The sequence below is a fragment of the Fusarium redolens genome (genome assembly GCF_020744475.1).
Source record: "Fusarium redolens strain MPI-CAGE-AT-0023 chromosome Unknown BKA55scaffold_44, whole genome shotgun sequence".
Taxonomy (NCBI): domain Eukaryota; kingdom Fungi; phylum Ascomycota; class Sordariomycetes; order Hypocreales; family Nectriaceae; genus Fusarium; species Fusarium redolens.
Window position 1 is genome coordinate 47,187 of NW_025763707.1, and position 16,271 is coordinate 63,457.

Below are 16,271 nucleotides of genomic sequence, written 5' to 3' on the forward strand. Positions count from 1 at the left end.
CGCCGATTTGGTTCCAGAATTATTCACTTTACATAGGAGCTGTGATCCCATGCTTTACACCAACCTATTTGACAAAGGTCATGTTCACCACCTACAAGGATAACCGGGTTCTCCCTGTTGTCATTATTGCTGGGTGCCTCGCACTGTATTACTGCCTTCTTAATCCGTCCGTGGAAAGATTCGGCGCAGTGAGAGTCCCTGTGAGCCACTCTTCCGCGTCAGTGACAAAGTCCGCTTCGAAGATCCCTCACCAACCGCAGCAAACTCGGCCTGGTGGCCATGGAGAACTTCAGAGCAGCGACGTTCTCTTGATCATGAAGACGGGAGGGACCTCGATGTACCATCGTCTGCTCGTTCACTTAGTCACTAGCCTTTCTCCAGAGCGAGTTCATCCAGACAACGTTGTGATATACTCAGACTACACAGAAACTATCGGCAACTTTACAACTATCGATATCCTCACGAACATGACAGAGGCCACCAAGTCCCATCCCGACTTCGACGTCTACCACGCGGTTCCGCAATACGAAGCAAACAACGTCTACATCGAGCGTGCTAATATAGAAGGTGATCATGAAGGTCCTGTCGGCGGCTGGGTTATAGATAAGTACAAGTTTCTACCGCTCATGGACCACGCTGGCAAGAACTGGCCCCATGCACGCTGGTATGTCTTCGTGGAGGACGATGCATATATCTTTTTGCCCAATGTGCTGGGATATCTATCATCCTTCGACTGGAAGGAGCCGCATTACCTCGGCAGTTCTGCCTTTATAGCTAACGTCACCTTCGCACACGGCGGCTCTGGTTTTGCGCTCTCACGAGGTGCATGGGAGATGTCGTTCGGAAAGAATCCGCGATTGGTGGACGACTTTGCCGAGTATACCCGCCGGCACGGATGTGGCGATCATATCCTTGGACGTGCACTGAGCGAATATGGGGTTCGGTTTGGAGAAAACGGGGGGGATGAGAAGTTTACTTGGGGGTTCAATGCTGTAGTGCACTGGAAGTTTGGTTTCAGGAGTGAAAACTGGTGCACGCCACTTTTGTCATGGCACAAAGCGCACAGTCGGGACATAGCGAGATACTACGAGTTGGAGAAGAGCTGGGACTTCCAGGTCAGTTGGAAAACTACAAATCGTGAGGCTAGATGAAGCTCGTTGGGCTAACACGAAAGCAGACACCGATGCTTCATAGCGACTTCTTCAAAAGGATGATCGCTCCAAATTTAGACAAGAGGCGAGAGTGGTGGGACAACATGTCCAGTCTCTTCGAGATCACTTCTGCCAATGCGAATTCATCTCCTGACCCACAGTCCAAGTACAACCGCAGTCTGTGGACCAATGCCTGGAAGTCTATCGATGCATGCGAAGCAGCTTGTGAGTCATGGGACAAGTGTATGCAGTGGAGCTACTACGATGACCTGTGCCGTATGGACGACAAGCTGATTATGGGGTCCGGGTTTGCACCTGGTATGTATCAGAGGAGGACGAGACTACTAATTACAAGTGGTTGGTTGTTGGATAGGCTTCAGAATTGGGAATGCAACTAGATACCGGAGAGAATAGATACTATATAGAGGAAATTGTCTCTGACCAGAGACGTATAATATGACATGAGGTCAATGCTCTAAAAGTTCCAAATAACCTAACTGCCTACTTAGCCGGTCTTCGTGGGTCGTAGCTCTGCTGCCAGTGAAGTTCTGAGTGGAAAGTTAAAGGCTATCCATTGCTCGGCAGAGCTACCTCCAGATCTTTCATTATCGAGTGGTAATCTCTTCTTGAGAACATGTCCAATCTTGGGGAGTTCCAGCAGATCAAAAGATGTCGGCTGAGACGTAACCAAGACTTTGAGAGTATCACTACACTCTTCAATGCCCTGCTTTCTCAACTCATCGGGTACCATGGTTCTGAATTTCTTGATGAAATGACCTGTCATGAACCTCTCATTCTGGTTGTATGGAGGAACCACTGCGTAGCTGCCGCAATAGATATCCTCAATCTGCCAGAGAGGACCAAGGTCAAGGATATGTAAATACAGAACCTTGGTACCGTGATTCTGAAGCTTCAACTCGAACATAGATGCCTTGCCTGCATCCTGTTCAACGTTAACGACAGAGTCTGGGCCGAAGTGATTCCCAGCTCGTGTAATGCTGATGTCGAACGATGTTCGAAAGTCTTCTTCCACAAATGGATTCGAGAGATTCCTGACAAGTTCGTATCGAGCTAAGTGCTCTAAGACTGCAGCAACATCCTCTGCGGTTGTTGTGCTTTGCGGCAATGCAGGGAGGTTTGTCACTTCTTCACCATTTCGAGTCAGTATCTTATACTCGTCGTCGATAGCCTCGACCTGAAACCAGGATTTCAAGCCGTTCTCTTCAGCATGTGTCATCTCGTATCTTGTCAAGGCTTGTAGCCAGATATCTTGGGTAGATATGCTGTAGCTAAAAGACACCGGGAACTGGCGAAAAGCCAGCCTCGTTTGTGGTTCAGCAACCCAGTCACTGTCAGTTGTAGCAGCTATCGCATCGTCCAGGTGTAACAGGCTGGTCAAGGGGCCAGCTCCTGCAACCGTTGATTTGATCAGATTCGTGTGGAAGGATTCATTGTGCTCAAGGACGCTGGAAGGATACAGGATGAACTCATCGCCATCAGAGATGCCATGAGCCTGGCCCGCGTGCAGTGTAAACTGTTGACCGTTTTTCACAACAAGTACCATCGGTCGTGAGTTTGTAAAGGTGTTCTCACCAAAGAATCCTTGGTCTTTGTTTCCATATAATGCAGGATTTTGCTGAACCGAGTGACCTCGAAATTTGGAGCTGAGACGGTAGAAGATGTTTTTGTGTTTGCGATTCAACCCACCATCTCTTATACTGAGGTTCAGGAAATGGGACAAGGCGCCATGAGATTCTCCCCGGTGAACTATTTCGCCTGCCTCTTCATGAGGGCCGCAAGCTGCAAGAAGTGCATACCCGTTTGGGTTAATCAACCAGCTTGGCAGCATAGACACGTCACGATAGTCCGAGTCGGGCTTTTCTCCATCTTCCTCTGACAAAGTATTATCGGCGAAGTATGCAGATGCAAGCTCTGGATCGATTTGAAGGAACCGAATATCGGAACGATCCAGACGATAGATGCTTGCTGCAAAACAACAGTCAAGGACCAGAGTGACAACTAGGCCTTTTAGCACCATTGCATTCAGCGCAAGTGCTAATCTGTGCCCTCCAAGGGGCTTTACTTCGTCTCCATATTCACCACCAAGAAGGGCTAAAGCCAAATCTCCTGTATGCTGGTTGGAGAATGGCTTGGCGGTAGGAGCAATGCGGGTACCATGTCCCGAGTAGTGGATGTAGACATAATCCCCAGATAGTGCCACAGAGGTTAGATCTCTGAAAGCTTTAGTTACGTTATCGTATGTTGGTAGCAAAGTAGGGTCTTCAACTGGCCCCGTGGTGCTGCCCTCAAAATCTTGCGTGGCTGTGAAGGTCTGGATATTGATGTGAAATGGTTGCTGTTCGAGTAATGATCTGATTTGTTGTGTGTCTCGTACACAGCCTTTTAACGATGACTTATACTTGTCAGGATAGGCGTCGATCCCAATAAGAATGGCATAATGCTTTGATGAAACAGACTCCTTTTCGGCCATTGTTTGAATGGGTTGGAACCTGATTTGCAATGTTATTCGAAGGGCCTGACTTATCGTAATTGTTATGAAGAGGGGTAATGATACAGGGAACGTATGCGATTGGTCTCACGCTAAGACGGCTCTCATGCATATGCATTGTTCTTTCAATGTACTTTGCCTTCTTGCTGCCTTACACTGCCACAATTGCGTTTCTGCCTGAAAAGCCACCAAAAATGACCTGAGGAATCATGTGCCCAAGCAATGCCTGCTTATCATTGCTTATCTTGTAGGCATTCAACAGGCCTCCAGATCATCCACATCGATGCCCGCATTGTCTCTGAATGGGCTCCCATTGGAATACGAGAGGGTGCATTGTCCAGCAACTGGAGCTGTTGCAATAAGATATGGGCCCTCTCTGGAGCCATCAGTGTTCAGCAAGTAGACGCTATCCCCTACTTTGAGACTGGGTGCCTACACAGCCTGATTCAGTACAAGATTTTCGACCAACCAAGTGACAACTATCACGTACATTGTCATACGTCGAGACGAATGGTCGCTTGCCGCCTGGGGTGTACTCGGGCGATCCATTCTTCCTAGGAGTGAAGAGCATCAGCTTACTTCCAAGCCCACAGGTTCAACCACTTACTGCTGGCCGTCAGACATTTTGGAGAGACGCTAGTGGAATTGCGAAAAAGGGAGAAATGACTTGAGAAATGACTTGACGGAACAACAGTGGGTATTGGACTTTTGTATATTGCCCGCCTTCGCCTAGACTTGCATTTCAACGTGGTGACACTTCATTGGTTACGTCTAGAGCCTGCTCGAAGATTAAAGTAACTACCATTTCCTTCAAGGTGGCTTGTAGAGTCCTAAAGTCCTGCATGAGTTTGTGTGCCAGCCATCCCACCTTGACGACATCATGACGGGTCAGCCCATTCTTCCTCTTTCGGCCACTCGATCACAATCAGGCAAACCTCCAACGGGGAAAAGTAAAGTATCTCTTCAGCGAAAGGGACGTAATTTTCTAACCCTCAGATAGTTGAAGATTTCAGACCAGGCTATCCAAGATTCACAGCTCTTATCGCGTCGCATAGCCCATTTTTTATCTTTCGACGCTTCAAAAGGCTCCGAGCACGGCTACTGTTACTAAAACAAGACCAGCTGTCAATCCTAGAGAGTGAACTCGACCAGATCGATCAACTGGAGAAGGCACCTATCTTTCTTGGAAAGAGTCGCATCGATAGAAATGCTGAAAGGTTATCGGTCTTATCGAGGATAGAGTCTGCACTAGCTGACTATGGTATGGCTACCTTTTCATTTGGCTATTCATTCTGCTGACAATGTCGCAGATAGCTTTATAGATAAAAGTAATCTAGCACTGACTCTCAGCGATGCGGAATCAAGAGATGTGCGAAGCCTTAGGAACTGGGTTGATGGTAACGGATGTCTGGCTGGGAATGAGACATCTTACCTTGAGCATGATTGCGACCTTGTCTCGTTAGTCCCAACGATTGATAACGCAGTCAAAGGGTTTGAGAGTTGGATTGAAGAAAAACTTGTGCAGTTCTTGCCCAAGTTCCGAGAAGTATGCCAACGGCCACTTCACACAAGAGACCCATACTAATGAAGTAGAGCAATAGATATGTTTCATCCGACCCGAACGTCCATATATACAACGGTCCTTTTGTTAGTCGTGTTGCCAAAGGACTATTGATATGCTTGGTTACTTTGCTTCTACTACTGCCAATCGTTGTTTGTAACGTTGTGTCGACAGCCGCGGTTCGGATTTTTATTGTCATGCTGTCTACTATCGTTTACCTTTTGGTACTCTCTGGATTGACGCGGGCGAAAACGACTGAACTTGTAGTAGCTGGTACAACGTGAGTATTAATGCCTTGGTTCATCGAGACGCGCTGACAGATTAATCAGATATGCCACTGTTCTTATTGTATTTGTGTCGGGTACCAGTGATAAGGTACCCTGAGGATTGGGAAGCTGTAATGAGACGCAGGTATAATCGAAGATGACTAAAGTGCATTCCGAGTTTATATAAAAGCTAGCATGAAACGAAAATCATACCCCATAGTGAATATATGGAATCCAAGGAGGCCAAACAGGCTCGTCATCGCATGTTACAATATCCCTTGAAAACCCTTCATGACCTCTCCTTTCATTCTCACCTCCGTCGCCTCTCTCATTTTCGCCCCCTCTTGCCTGTGAGCTTCCAACTGTCCGGTGATCAGCGCTAGCCATTGTCACCCAACGATCTCGAAGCTCCCTGGAAGCATTGTGGAGTCCCTGAGAGACTGCTTTATCAGTCATTCCATTTTGCATTATTCCTTCATATGTAATCCTAGCCATGTCTACACAGATCTCATCCTTGACCTCCCATAAAGTCCCGATGACATGACGAAAACCAGCTGTGTGAAATCCATTTATGAGGTGGATTCCTTCGTCCGCCAGGTCGTTATTCCCAATACGGCCAGTGCCGCAGGCGGAGAGATAGGCAAGAAAAGGGGAGCGACTCTGTAGGTTTATGTCTAACAGGTCCAAAACGGTCAGGCATTTCTCTCTTTCTTGATCCAAACAGAGATAGCTTCCGATTGGATCCTCAGGATCTGTGCAGGCATGGCCGGCGAAGTGAAATATCCCGCATTCAAGCAAGCTTGTCAGAACATTATCCCTATTCGGTTCAGGCTCTTCTGACTCGACTAGCATTGACTTACATAAGCCACGAATAATTGTTATCTCTCTGGTTGCGAAGGGAAGTTTTGAGCTCCCGGGGGTAGCTTCCATTGCAACGAGGAGTGCATGTGTCTGGGTCGCATCCTACCGCGGATTATTGACCGTATGGAGCTATTATATGACGAAATAACTCTATCAATGACCGTTTCGAAAAAGCCTTTCGAGTGATGGCCAGCAGCGTGAATGGGAAACTTGTTCAGAAGTCCTGTCATGATCCACCAAACATGAGGCCAATCTCCTTCAGAAGGGGGCTGTTCGAATCCCAAAGCACTCAAGACGGGACTTGCGACGCAGTCCCACAGCCATTGAAGAGCCTCGTCACTTCTGAATGTGCCAGTTTTAACATACTCAATCATGTCATGGCGGTTGAAGTTAGCTAGAGGCACAGATGTAATCTGGTGTCTCTCAACCAAATTGCATCGCAACGTAGCATGCTCGTATTGATAATGATGATAGGACCGCGGTCTGCTGCCGATTTGATCTCGGATTCTGAAGGAGGTAGTAGAAAGGTCTCAAAGCCTGATTGTTGACGAATCTCTGCAAGCAACCTTTCAAATTCATCACCTGCCTCGTGACGCCGACTCGCGTCAACATTCTATACAGGATCTTCGATATCCAATGTTGTTCCAGAAGGAGTTGAGAGCTGTTCACGAAGAGTAATGAACTTACTTGCTAGATCAGGATACTGCTCTTCCAAAGACTTGATATCAGCGCCCATCAATGGATGTTGCAACAATAGCCTATCTAGGAAACAAGATATGCCATTGAGGTCATCCATTGCACCCGTAAGGACATGTCGATCTGAAAAACTACCGGCGAGTAAGTGCAGTAATGTACTGCGGGATGTGTGTTTCTCTGGGGATGATTCGAGTAATTTTTGGGCCATGTTAATAGACTCTTCTGAAGCAGAGAGAGACCTTGTGACATTATATTGAGTGTAGATGCTATTACCGAGGTTGGTTAACCATTGGAGCCAAGATGGGTCATCTTTCGATAGATCAACAGACCGCCTGAAAACCTCAACAGCCTCATCAAGGTCTCTTGGGTCTCTCTCGAAATCGAATTTGTGACGCAACAGGCGACCCAGGTTATTTAAATATGTTGCAGCCATCGGATTGTCTGCAGGGAGGACTTTCACCGCTTCTCGAGAAATAGAGAGGGCTTCTGTAGGATCACTTTCTCCATTCGTAGCGAGATGGTGCTCACGGAGGAGGTTTCCGAGCTCATAGAGATGATGATGTAGGTCGGGATTTCCATTTGGCAGACTGTGAACTGCCTGTCGCAATGAAACAATGGACTGTTCCAGCTCCCTGACGTTGTCAGAGATGTTGGAATCGGTAAGTAGTTCGCTCGTCATTTTCTCTTATTCCATGATAGAGTGGTATTATTAATGAAATTTATCCTAGGTCCTGACCATGTTTGATTATTAGAGTTGTGAGAGGATTGGAATTCGCTGCTCTATCAGGTTTTCAAGGCACCTTGTCATAGGATACAGTCATTGGGACTGCAGAATAATTTATTTGGAGGGGCAAGCGGCATGTCTGAATATAGTTTTTCTTGGTTGCGCAGGATATCTTAGGATGCCGTAGGGTATATGTCTTCTTCTATTACTCGTGACACTAGCATCCTGTCATCCTTTCTCGGAAGACATTCCGAGGCTCCTCTTCCGGGCCCACTAAATGATTTTGAGGCTGGCCTGTTCGTCCGTCCGTCCCGGCCCGCGCCGCTTGGTCGCATACTGTACCTGGCAAGCGTATCACAGCCTACTGCTTTTGCTTCCACTTAAATTAGTCCCTTCCGTCGGGCCAGTGCCGTTATTCGGATCTGCGTTTGCATGCAATGTAATCTTCTTTGACCCGGAGAAATAAAAAAGGACACGCGGTTTGAGGAAGCTTGTAGAGTTCAGAAGATTCGGTATTCTGTGGCGTATTGACTGCACAAAATCTGAATTAATAATACATCACTGATCCAATAACTAATAAGCGACAAGGACAGGGCACAAGCAGTCCACAATGTGCCAGGCAGCGTGCCCCATCTTGCAGGCGACGGTCCGTATTGCAGTCATTGGTCGGCATGGCCCAGCTGGTTCCTTCGGAGCAATCCTTTTGCGGGGATCCGTATTCGTAGCTAAGACGGGATTGGTGAAATAGAACGTAAAGGCATTGCTTCTCAATTGTACATGCCGAGGATGGCAGTGGGATAAATGAAATGACTGATGAGATAACTAGGCTAAGATTCACTTAGGCAGGTGGCTGTCAGCAAACAGCAGATAAGAGCCCGGATAACGATTTCGGTCCAGTTTCAAAGTAACAATCCGATCCTGTATTACTAAAGATTCCCACTTAACCGGTGACTGGTCCATGCACTACCCCTGGTATATCTACGATTTATAACCTGATCACACTACCCAATGCGTAGGAATACGCTGTCTATGCAGTAAGAGAGAACTTTTCTTCCTATTTAACAGCTGTCATAATGGAACTGGCTTTATAATTGGAGGGAATTTTTGCTGCATGTACTAGTTGCTCCTAGCGAGGCCTTTTTGTATAAGCCCCACCTGAGCAATATGTACCTTGACAAACCGACAGTTAACAGATATTTACGCCGAACGGAAAGTAAGTAAGACAAGTGTTCTCACTAAATAATTGGTAAGAATACGACAAGTCGATCCTTTCACAGGGCGGAAAACAAGCGAATGGCGAAGTAGCCAATCGCGACGCAGCCGAGGGTCACTCTATGTATCCTCCATTCTATCAATCTTCAGGGATTGAAGTCTCTTGTGCTCACGAGATTTAGAATTACATGATCATTCTCCAAGTATAAAGATATGAGCTTCCCCCAGGTCCAACCACTCTTTCCACAGCTCAGGCACAGCTTCACAACATCATCAAGCCAACCGTCTTTCATACACCACAAGACCATCTCAACATTCAACTCTCGGACGCTTCTTGCCTCCAAAATTCATCAAAATGGTCGCCACCAAGTTCCTCATCATGGCTATGGCTGCTGTTGTCACGGCCACCCCAGTCGCATCAGCCCCCAAAGCTGTGTCTACTGCGTGGTCACCTCTTAGCATCGAGGACAAGATCGATTGGGATGGTGTCGATAAGAAAGCCTTCAAGGACCCAGCCAACTGGAACAACACCGCCTCAGCTGGTACCAGCCCGAAATCTGCTGATTCCATGACCATCTTGGCTGGACCTTGCGAGCAGGGTACTTGCCCTGACTATAATGCAGCATTCGACCTGGTGTACACTTTCACCGCCGTGCCTGTTCCTCCTAGCAACCCTGGCGACCCTCCCCTGACAATCTTCTCCTCCAACTCTGACATCCGAGTCAACGATTGCAACAATTGCCAACGCACCAAAGTCGGTAGCAGTCTCGGTGGCACTGTTGCCGGCGGTTGCTTGGACTTCACCTCATGTGGCCGCCCCCAGACAATTTGTGTGGACCCGGGCAAGTCCCGCGCCCACCGCATTTGGAAAGACAAGAATGTTAAGACATGCTATAACATGAAGGTTGAATACCTGGGAAGTTGCGGTTTTGTAAAGTCACGCATTGTCCTACACCCTACTGGTACCACTGCTTGCAACTGGTAGAGCGTTATTCGTCACCGGCGACTTGTGCTGCAGGGAACTGCCTAATATTCTTACTATCTTTAAGACAACATATATTTAGAAAACAGGATTTGTGGGGGGACCGACTATGGGGAGAACTATCGTGGGACCCAACGAGGGTAGACTAGAATAGCACTATATTACAAGCTTTCTTGATTAATAAGATCAATTATACAAGATGTTAGACTACAGCATGCCTTGTTCAAAGCGATATTGGTTTTTGCAACTCAGTCAACTTCGGCTTCAAAGCCGGCAATAGCTAGATGAGTTGAAAAGAGATGGCTACGTGTTCAAGGACCGTCAACTAAACAGACTCTGACCCCCCCAGCACTGGCGGCAAGAGAACTCTGGAGACACACTGGCTCCACACCAATACTTCCTTCTCGGATAACAAACGCTTGTTCTTCATTGACCCATCCCAGTGATCACAGACAAGGTACCCTGGAGAACGAAAAAGCTTACAGTTGCAATATTATTTATGGGCTACAGTTCGGGTCTTTGTGTAGTTAGGCTCATTAGCAGCAGCCATTGAGATGCAGGCATATTTGAAGATTACTTGAATGAGTTCATAAGTGTAGATACAAGATGGCTTGAGATTGAAATCGTACCCCGTAGTGGATATATGGAATCCAATGTAACTAAACAGGCTGTTCAACGCATGTCATAATATCTGTGAGGGAGAGATTATGGCGTATTGTTTCAATCTTTCCTCTCCCCTCTTCATTCAGGCCTCCTTTGTGCCCAAGTCGGCAGTGACACCTGCGCCGTCCTTGATGTAGACTTCGTGCTTCTGCTTGGACGTTTTGACCGGGTTAGGGCTCTTGAAAATCTCGTCGATTTCTTCTAGAGACCGGCCCTTTGTCTCGACGAGAGCAAAATACATCATTCCCCATTCCACAAAATGCAGAATGAGGAAAATGGTGTACGTCTTCCAACCGATCTTCTGAAGGGCGACCGGTGTGGCATAAGTGTTGATGAAGCCCGAAACGCCACTGAAGAAACCAGAGGCGGCCATACCCTTGGCTCGAATGTCATTGCGTAGCACTTCGCTTGGGTACAAAGACTGCAGAGGCGTCCAGCAGAAAGACCAGAAGATACCATACAAAAAGATCATCGCAATAAAGGCGTAACCGGTTGATGTATCAACATGGCCGTGAGCTTTGGCCGCGATGACGTTGATGGGAATATAGGCAAGGCCTGTCAAGAATGTGCCTGGGAATGTCAGCCATGATCGCATGTGGGATAGATCTTAACTTACCCCAAAGAAAGAGACGTCTGCGTCCAAACTTCTCAACGGCAAATGAGCCTGCAACGCCGCTGAAGAACCCGAAAATGACATTGACCCCGTTGAGCAGAAGCTGCTGAGAAGAGCTGGTGATGCCAACATTCTCTAGAATGACGGGCATGTAGTAGGTGATGACCGAACCACCGATAAACTGGGAGAAAATCGCGACCAGGAAGAGTAAGTAAAAGCGGTGCAAGTTCTCCCTGTTGTCGAAGAGCATACGATAATCCCACCATTTTTGGCTGGCTTCGATTTCTGCTTGGTATTCGATGGATGCACGCATCTCGTCGAGCTCCAGTTTGACGACAGCCGAGTCAGGATTGCCATCTCCATGATACTTAATCAGCACAGCTCGGGCCTGCTCTTCTTTACCGTGACTCATGAGCCATCTGGGACTTTCTGGGATAAACCATACGCCGCACAGGATGATAGCCGCCGGGACGACCTGGATCATGATAGGGATCCTCCAGGACCAATTCGATGTTAGTCGACCCGTTCCATAGGCGGTCCATGTGGAGGCTAGCAAGATGTCAGTTCCAGGACAGGAAATCTTTCAGTCGACACTTACTAAGTGATCCAATATACCAGCCGCCTACATTGTATAGACCAGCCAAAGTTCCGCGCCAAGAAGGGTAGGCTACCTCAACTAGATAGATGGGAGATGCAGTTACTGCGATGGTGCAGCCAAAACCGAGGAATAGTCTCCCCGCCATGAATGTTCCAACATTCTGGGCCGCTGCTTGGATCACAGTACCAATGATGACAAAGATTGACCCGGTGGCCATGCCGAATTTTCGCCCGAAGAAATCGGCAGCGGGAGCGGCAACAAGGCAGCCAAGGATATTTCCGACGCTATAAAGCGCAAAGACAGCTCCAATAGAAGCACCTTGCATTTCAGTGCCAAAGAACTTATGGAAGGGATCCATAGCATTAATGGACGACATGATGGTTCCATCAAAGCCATTGCCACAATTATCTATGGACGGTCAGGTCAATACGTGTAGGGTGTGTTGTTGTGGGCTTGCTTACTTAGCGTGACAAGAGCAATGATTGCATAGAGTTTGAGGATCGACGGTGCCCGTGGAGAGAGGTTATCCTTCGCGATGGCATCACTATAGGCAACATTCTGGACTTTTGCTGTCTTCGATGTCGCCAGATCAGCAGCTAACGAGTCAGGAACACTCTCCACGGTCTGGACTTTGTCGTCTTCCTTGTGCATTTTGGTATCAAATTCGCTGATGAGGAATACCGTGGAGAAGAATGATCTCTATTGATAAGGGTATTATGCTGTGGATCACAACAACTTAAGTATGCGTGACCGGCAATTGCCACCAGTGAGCAATTGCTACAGCTATGCCTCTTGTGATTCAGGTTGGTCTATTGCGCGGCATAACCATGCCGAACTAAGCTGGTTAGATGCGGGGAACGATAACCCTAACTGAGTCATGAGTTGGTTAATGATAGATGCGGGGGCGGAACAAGTCTAACCGTACCTGAATGAGTTAGGTGAGTTGGGACGGGGGAACTGTCATCCACCTACAGCTATGCCTCTTGCGGTCCAGGATGGTCTTTTGCTCAGCACGACAGATAGCGCAATTTACACCTATTACTACTGCTCGGCACAACCATGCCGAACTGACTTGGTTAGAGGCTGGGGCGGGAACCGAGCCTAAATGAGGTCGGAACGAGTCTACCCGAGCCTGAAGGAGTTAGTTGAGTCAGGGTACGAAAACTACAAGAGCGGCACTCTACTTCCCCGCGCGGGGATGATCGACTAAAGCACACAACATCGAATGATCGAATGCGGGGAGCCAGACCAGCAGGGATAAACCATGTAATGAGCTCGAAGCAAAAGAGACTCAATACACAAGTAACCGTGAAAAGTCTAATACTGTATAAAATATATGTATTATTTAAGATAACTATAGAAATAATAAAAATAGTAAAGGAAGCATATAAAATAATAAGAAGATTTTATTTTATATTAATTAAAATAATACCAAGGTAATATGCAGTGCCTGGTTATTAGACCTATATTATAAGATATTGGCATTTCAGACTACTCAAGCTTAGCGTCCCCTTCCAATCTATCCATAACAGCGCCTTTGTCAGGGAATCCAATTGGATTAGAAAGACCAACGGGTCCCAGGGATCGACTCAATCCTTTCAATTACACCCGAGATGATACGCAGAAATTTTACCACTTCTGGTTCGGACCTCGGGGACGCGTTTAAGAGAAATCGACTCCGGGGGCTGCATCAGTTCCTTGTTCTACACGACGACACTAGCAGCCAGCATTGTCCTGTAGGACTGACGTATAAATAGATACATATGTTACAGTAGACGGCTTGCCACAGCTCCATGCAAGTCAAATCGTTCATCCTACCAATTACAGCTTTTGTGTAGACGCATCCTACATCTACGACAGACATGAGAGTATTCGCTTCACTCAGTCTGTTTGCCCTTGCAGCGGCGTCGGCCGGCAAGGGCCGGCCAAGACAGACAGCAGGAGCACCAGTTTTCAACATTGATGGGAAGAATCAATACTTCGCTGGCACCAACACCTGGTGGATGAGCCACCTCACTTCAGACGACGATGTCGAGCAAGCCATGTCCCAAATCGCTGACAGTGGGTTGAAAGTCACACGTGTCTGGGCATTCGGCAACACCAACAGTGGCACTGATCAGCCTGTCTACTTTCAGTTCCTCGATACCACCAAGAAGACCATTAGTATCAACACTGGAGCCAACGGAATTGCGCGCCTCGACGCCGCCGTTGCTGCCGCAGAGAAGCACGGCATTCAGCTGGTACTACCCATGTTGAATAATTGGGATGACCTGGGCGGCATTAACACCTACTGTGCTTACTTTGGATGCACCCACGAGACCTTCTGGACGCACACAGAAGCCCAGCAAGCCTACAAGGACTATGTCACTTTCATCGTCAATCGATACAAGGACTCCCCAGCTATCTTCTCGTGGCAGCTCTGCAACGAGCCTCGGTGTCAGAACTGCGATAGCAGTGTGATTACTGACTGGGCCACAGAGATATCCGGTTTCATCAAATCTCTGGACCCAAAACATCGTGTGTCGTTGGGCGATGAAGGCTGGCTCTGTTCGAGCGATACCAGTCTTGGTTATGCGTACTCTTGCTCCGAGGGTATTGATTTCGAAGCCAACCTGAAAATCTCCACACTTGACTACGGCACAGTGCATATGTACCCTATCGGCTGGGGCTACACGTACCCTTGGGGCAACCAATGGATTCGTGACCATGCAGCGCTGGCACTCAAGTACGGCAAACCTATCGTTCTGGAAGAATACGGTGTTGAGAGCACAACCTCGAACCGCACGGCTGTACTGCAGCAGTGGCAACAAACCATCATGGACAGCGACATTGCGTACGATAGTTTTTGGCAATTTGGGACGAATCTTCCCAGTGGCGCGAATCCTTACGACGACTATGCGATTTTCTATGGCACGCAAGAGTACCAGGACGTGGTGATTGATCATGCTCAGGCTATAAGCACAAAGGCTGTCTCAACTACTGGCCGTCGCAGAACCCCCTCCCGCCATTCAAACTAGCCTGTTCTCTAGGTGATTTCTTTCTTTGTAGCATCGACATTATTGCCATCCCCAACGGCTCCTTGGCAGCGATGAGTAAAGCAGATAACACTACCTGTGGACTTGGACTCATGACACCAGATGCGATGTATCTATTTTGATTCGGAACAAATAGCTTCTATACACATTTTTACTTACTACTGCATCCTTGGACATAGTGTATAACGCCCTTATATTGTGGTGTTCAAAAGAAAAACACCATTACTGTGCTACCTCAACTGTGCAGCCTTTCACTTTGCTATATTTGTTGACAGATGAGTATTATTGATCTATTGATCGTTGTTTACTCGAGCTTTCTGTAAGGGATACAATGAAAAGTCGCATGGTACCTGAACCTCAGTCTCTCAGCCTCCTTCAACCAACTCAGAAGCCGTTTGGCTCTTCTCTCGTTTCTGTAGGTGGATGAAACCTAATCCATTCAGGATACCACTCGTTGGTCCCCTGTATCTGACATTCTGGAATTTCCGCTTCTAAAACACGTATAAGTTCCCGCGTGTAGATATCATAGCCTTCCTGGTTCAAGTGAAGACCATCGTAGAAAAGTCGCCCAAGTTCCATGCTGGGGGATATACTTGAAGACCCAGGCAATATGGCATCAACTCCGTCATCTTTCCAACCAGTGGTACGCATCATAGCAGTCCAGAGGTCAACGACAGGCACATTCTCTTTCTTCCCAATGTCCCGAATTGCTTGAGCGTACATGGCCACTCTCTCTGCCCTGCCTTTTCCGTCATGTGGCAGACGATACTCTTCCACGGGAGAGGGCGTCACAAGAAGGACTTTGGTCCTATGGAGCCTAACGCCCTCCCAGTCTAAAACACGTCTGATGTTTGATTTGAACGTTTCGAGGTCGCAATGTTGAGGCTCGCTGGCGCTACAGGAGTCGTTGGCGCCAAAATGTACCGTTATAGCAGCAACACGAGGAACAGTTCTCGAGGGGGCCACTGCTGGGAAGAACGACGGTAGGAGAGTCAAAGCTGACTTGGTATTGTACCCACCAAAACCGCGGTTCAGTACATCGAGCCGGCGCACATACCGTCTCGCCAGCTCACTCTGTAGTGAGGAGGCACCCTGTGTGATAGAGTCTCCAAAGAGGAGTAGCTGTGGTGGCGGAGGAAGAGATGCCACTTGGGCGGCGACTTCTGAGTGCGATTGGTACATTTGGACACTCATTGGAGTAATCTGAGATGTAGATGGGATGAAGATATTTGCACGGCGTGGTCAGATGTAACATCAAAATAACTCCGTTGCTCTCTGTCCACATATGAGGTAAAGCATAGTGCAGGTTTATTAGCCGCATTAGTAATGGGGAAATGGATGGACCCTTTCCAAATTCGTATCGGGTCTATATTTCCTATTTAGGCACGGGATTACACCCC

General features: G+C 47.7%; 8 protein-coding genes across 8 annotated transcripts; 4 read left to right on the plus strand and 4 right to left on the minus strand.

Annotated features, from left to right (window-relative positions):
• Window positions 1–80: 80 nt before the first annotated feature.
• On the plus strand, window positions 81–1,549 carry BKA55DRAFT_531131 (uncharacterized protein; the record flags this gene model as incomplete). The annotated part of the gene is made up of 2 exons (XM_046189208.1): window positions 81–1,115; window positions 1,178–1,549. The coding sequence occupies 2 exons, from the start codon at window positions 81–83 to the stop codon at window positions 1,547–1,549; spliced, it is 1,407 nt and encodes a 468-aa protein (XP_046040768.1).
• On the minus strand, window positions 1,488–4,590 carry BKA55DRAFT_292201 (uncharacterized protein). The gene is made up of 3 exons (XM_046185547.1): window positions 4,268–4,590; window positions 4,151–4,214; window positions 1,488–3,661 (listed from the first exon to the last, which is right to left on the minus strand). The coding sequence occupies exons 2-3, from the start codon at window positions 4,207–4,209 to the stop codon at window positions 1,657–1,659; spliced, it is 2,064 nt and encodes a 687-aa protein (XP_046040769.1). The 5' UTR covers window positions 4,210–4,214; window positions 4,268–4,590; the 3' UTR covers window positions 1,488–1,656.
• Window positions 4,591–4,659: 69 nt separating this feature from the next.
• BKA55DRAFT_531179 (uncharacterized protein) lies at window positions 4,660–5,605 on the plus strand (the record flags this gene model as incomplete). The annotated part of the gene is made up of 4 exons (XM_046189211.1): window positions 4,660–4,921; window positions 4,971–5,206; window positions 5,254–5,501; window positions 5,551–5,605. Coding segments are annotated over 4 exons (801 nt in total), but the record flags the coding sequence as incomplete, so codon positions are not given.
• An 89-nt stretch (window positions 5,606–5,694) lies between these two features.
• Window positions 5,695–7,723, minus strand: BKA55DRAFT_547385 (CHAT domain-containing protein; the record flags this gene model as incomplete). The annotated part of the gene is made up of 3 exons (XM_046191017.1): window positions 5,695–6,332; window positions 6,455–6,742; window positions 7,036–7,723. 3 exons carry the CDS (start codon window positions 7,721–7,723, stop codon window positions 5,695–5,697), a joined length of 1,614 nt encoding a protein of 537 aa, XP_046040771.1.
• Window positions 7,724–9,335: 1,612 nt separating this feature from the next.
• On the plus strand, window positions 9,336–9,965 carry BKA55DRAFT_658043 (uncharacterized protein; the record flags this gene model as incomplete). Its single annotated transcript, XM_046197506.1, has 1 exon — window positions 9,336–9,965. One exon carries the CDS (start codon window positions 9,336–9,338, stop codon window positions 9,963–9,965), a length of 630 nt encoding a protein of 209 aa, XP_046040772.1.
• Window positions 9,966–10,485: 520 nt separating this feature from the next.
• Window positions 10,486–12,826, minus strand: BKA55DRAFT_668940 (general substrate transporter). The gene is made up of 5 exons (XM_046197926.1): window positions 12,762–12,826; window positions 12,298–12,706; window positions 11,837–12,244; window positions 11,242–11,787; window positions 10,486–11,195 (listed from the first exon to the last, which is right to left on the minus strand). Exons 2-5 carry the CDS (start codon window positions 12,485–12,487, stop codon window positions 10,708–10,710), a joined length of 1,632 nt encoding a protein of 543 aa, XP_046040773.1. The 5' UTR covers window positions 12,488–12,706; window positions 12,762–12,826; the 3' UTR covers window positions 10,486–10,707.
• An 872-nt stretch (window positions 12,827–13,698) lies between these two features.
• On the plus strand, window positions 13,699–14,853 carry BKA55DRAFT_531168 (glycoside hydrolase superfamily; the record flags this gene model as incomplete). The annotated part of the gene is made up of 1 exon (XM_046189209.1): window positions 13,699–14,853. One exon carries the CDS (start codon window positions 13,699–13,701, stop codon window positions 14,851–14,853), a length of 1,155 nt encoding a protein of 384 aa, XP_046040774.1.
• A 319-nt stretch (window positions 14,854–15,172) lies between these two features.
• On the minus strand, window positions 15,173–16,159 carry BKA55DRAFT_587475 (SGNH hydrolase-type esterase domain-containing protein). The gene has a single exon (XM_046194662.1). It carries the CDS (start codon window positions 16,063–16,065, stop codon window positions 15,256–15,258), a length of 810 nt encoding a protein of 269 aa, XP_046040775.1. The 5' UTR covers window positions 16,066–16,159; the 3' UTR covers window positions 15,173–15,255.
• Between the last annotated feature and the right edge of the window lie 112 nt (window positions 16,160–16,271).

What these genes read in the sequence shown, in the direction of transcription:
- BKA55DRAFT_292201 (XM_046185547.1), bottom strand. Translation starts at nt 4,209, where the DNA reads ATGGATCGCCCGAGTACACCCCAGGCGGCAAGCGACCATTCGTCTCGA. An exon ending in TCGTCTCGACGTATGACAAT is followed by an intron (nt 3,662 to 4,150) that starts GTACGTGATAGT and finishes ATTGCAAATCAG; the next exon opens with GTTCCAACCCATTCAAACAA.
- BKA55DRAFT_668940 (XM_046197926.1), bottom strand. Translation starts at nt 12,487, where the DNA reads ATGCACAAGGAAGACGACAAAGTCCAGACCGTGGAGAGTGTTCCTGAC. An exon ending in CTGGTATATTGGATCACTTA is followed by an intron (nt 11,788 to 11,836) that starts GTAAGTGTCGAC and finishes ACATCTTGCTAG; the next exon opens with CCTCCACATGGACCGCCTAT. An exon ending in CAGACGTCTCTTTCTTTGGG is followed by an intron (nt 11,196 to 11,241) that starts GTAAGTTAAGAT and finishes TGACATTCCCAG; the next exon opens with GCACATTCTTGACAGGCCTT.
- BKA55DRAFT_587475 (XM_046194662.1), bottom strand. Translation starts at nt 16,065, where the DNA reads ATGAGTGTCCAAATGTACCAATCGCACTCAGAAGTCGCCGCCCAAGTG.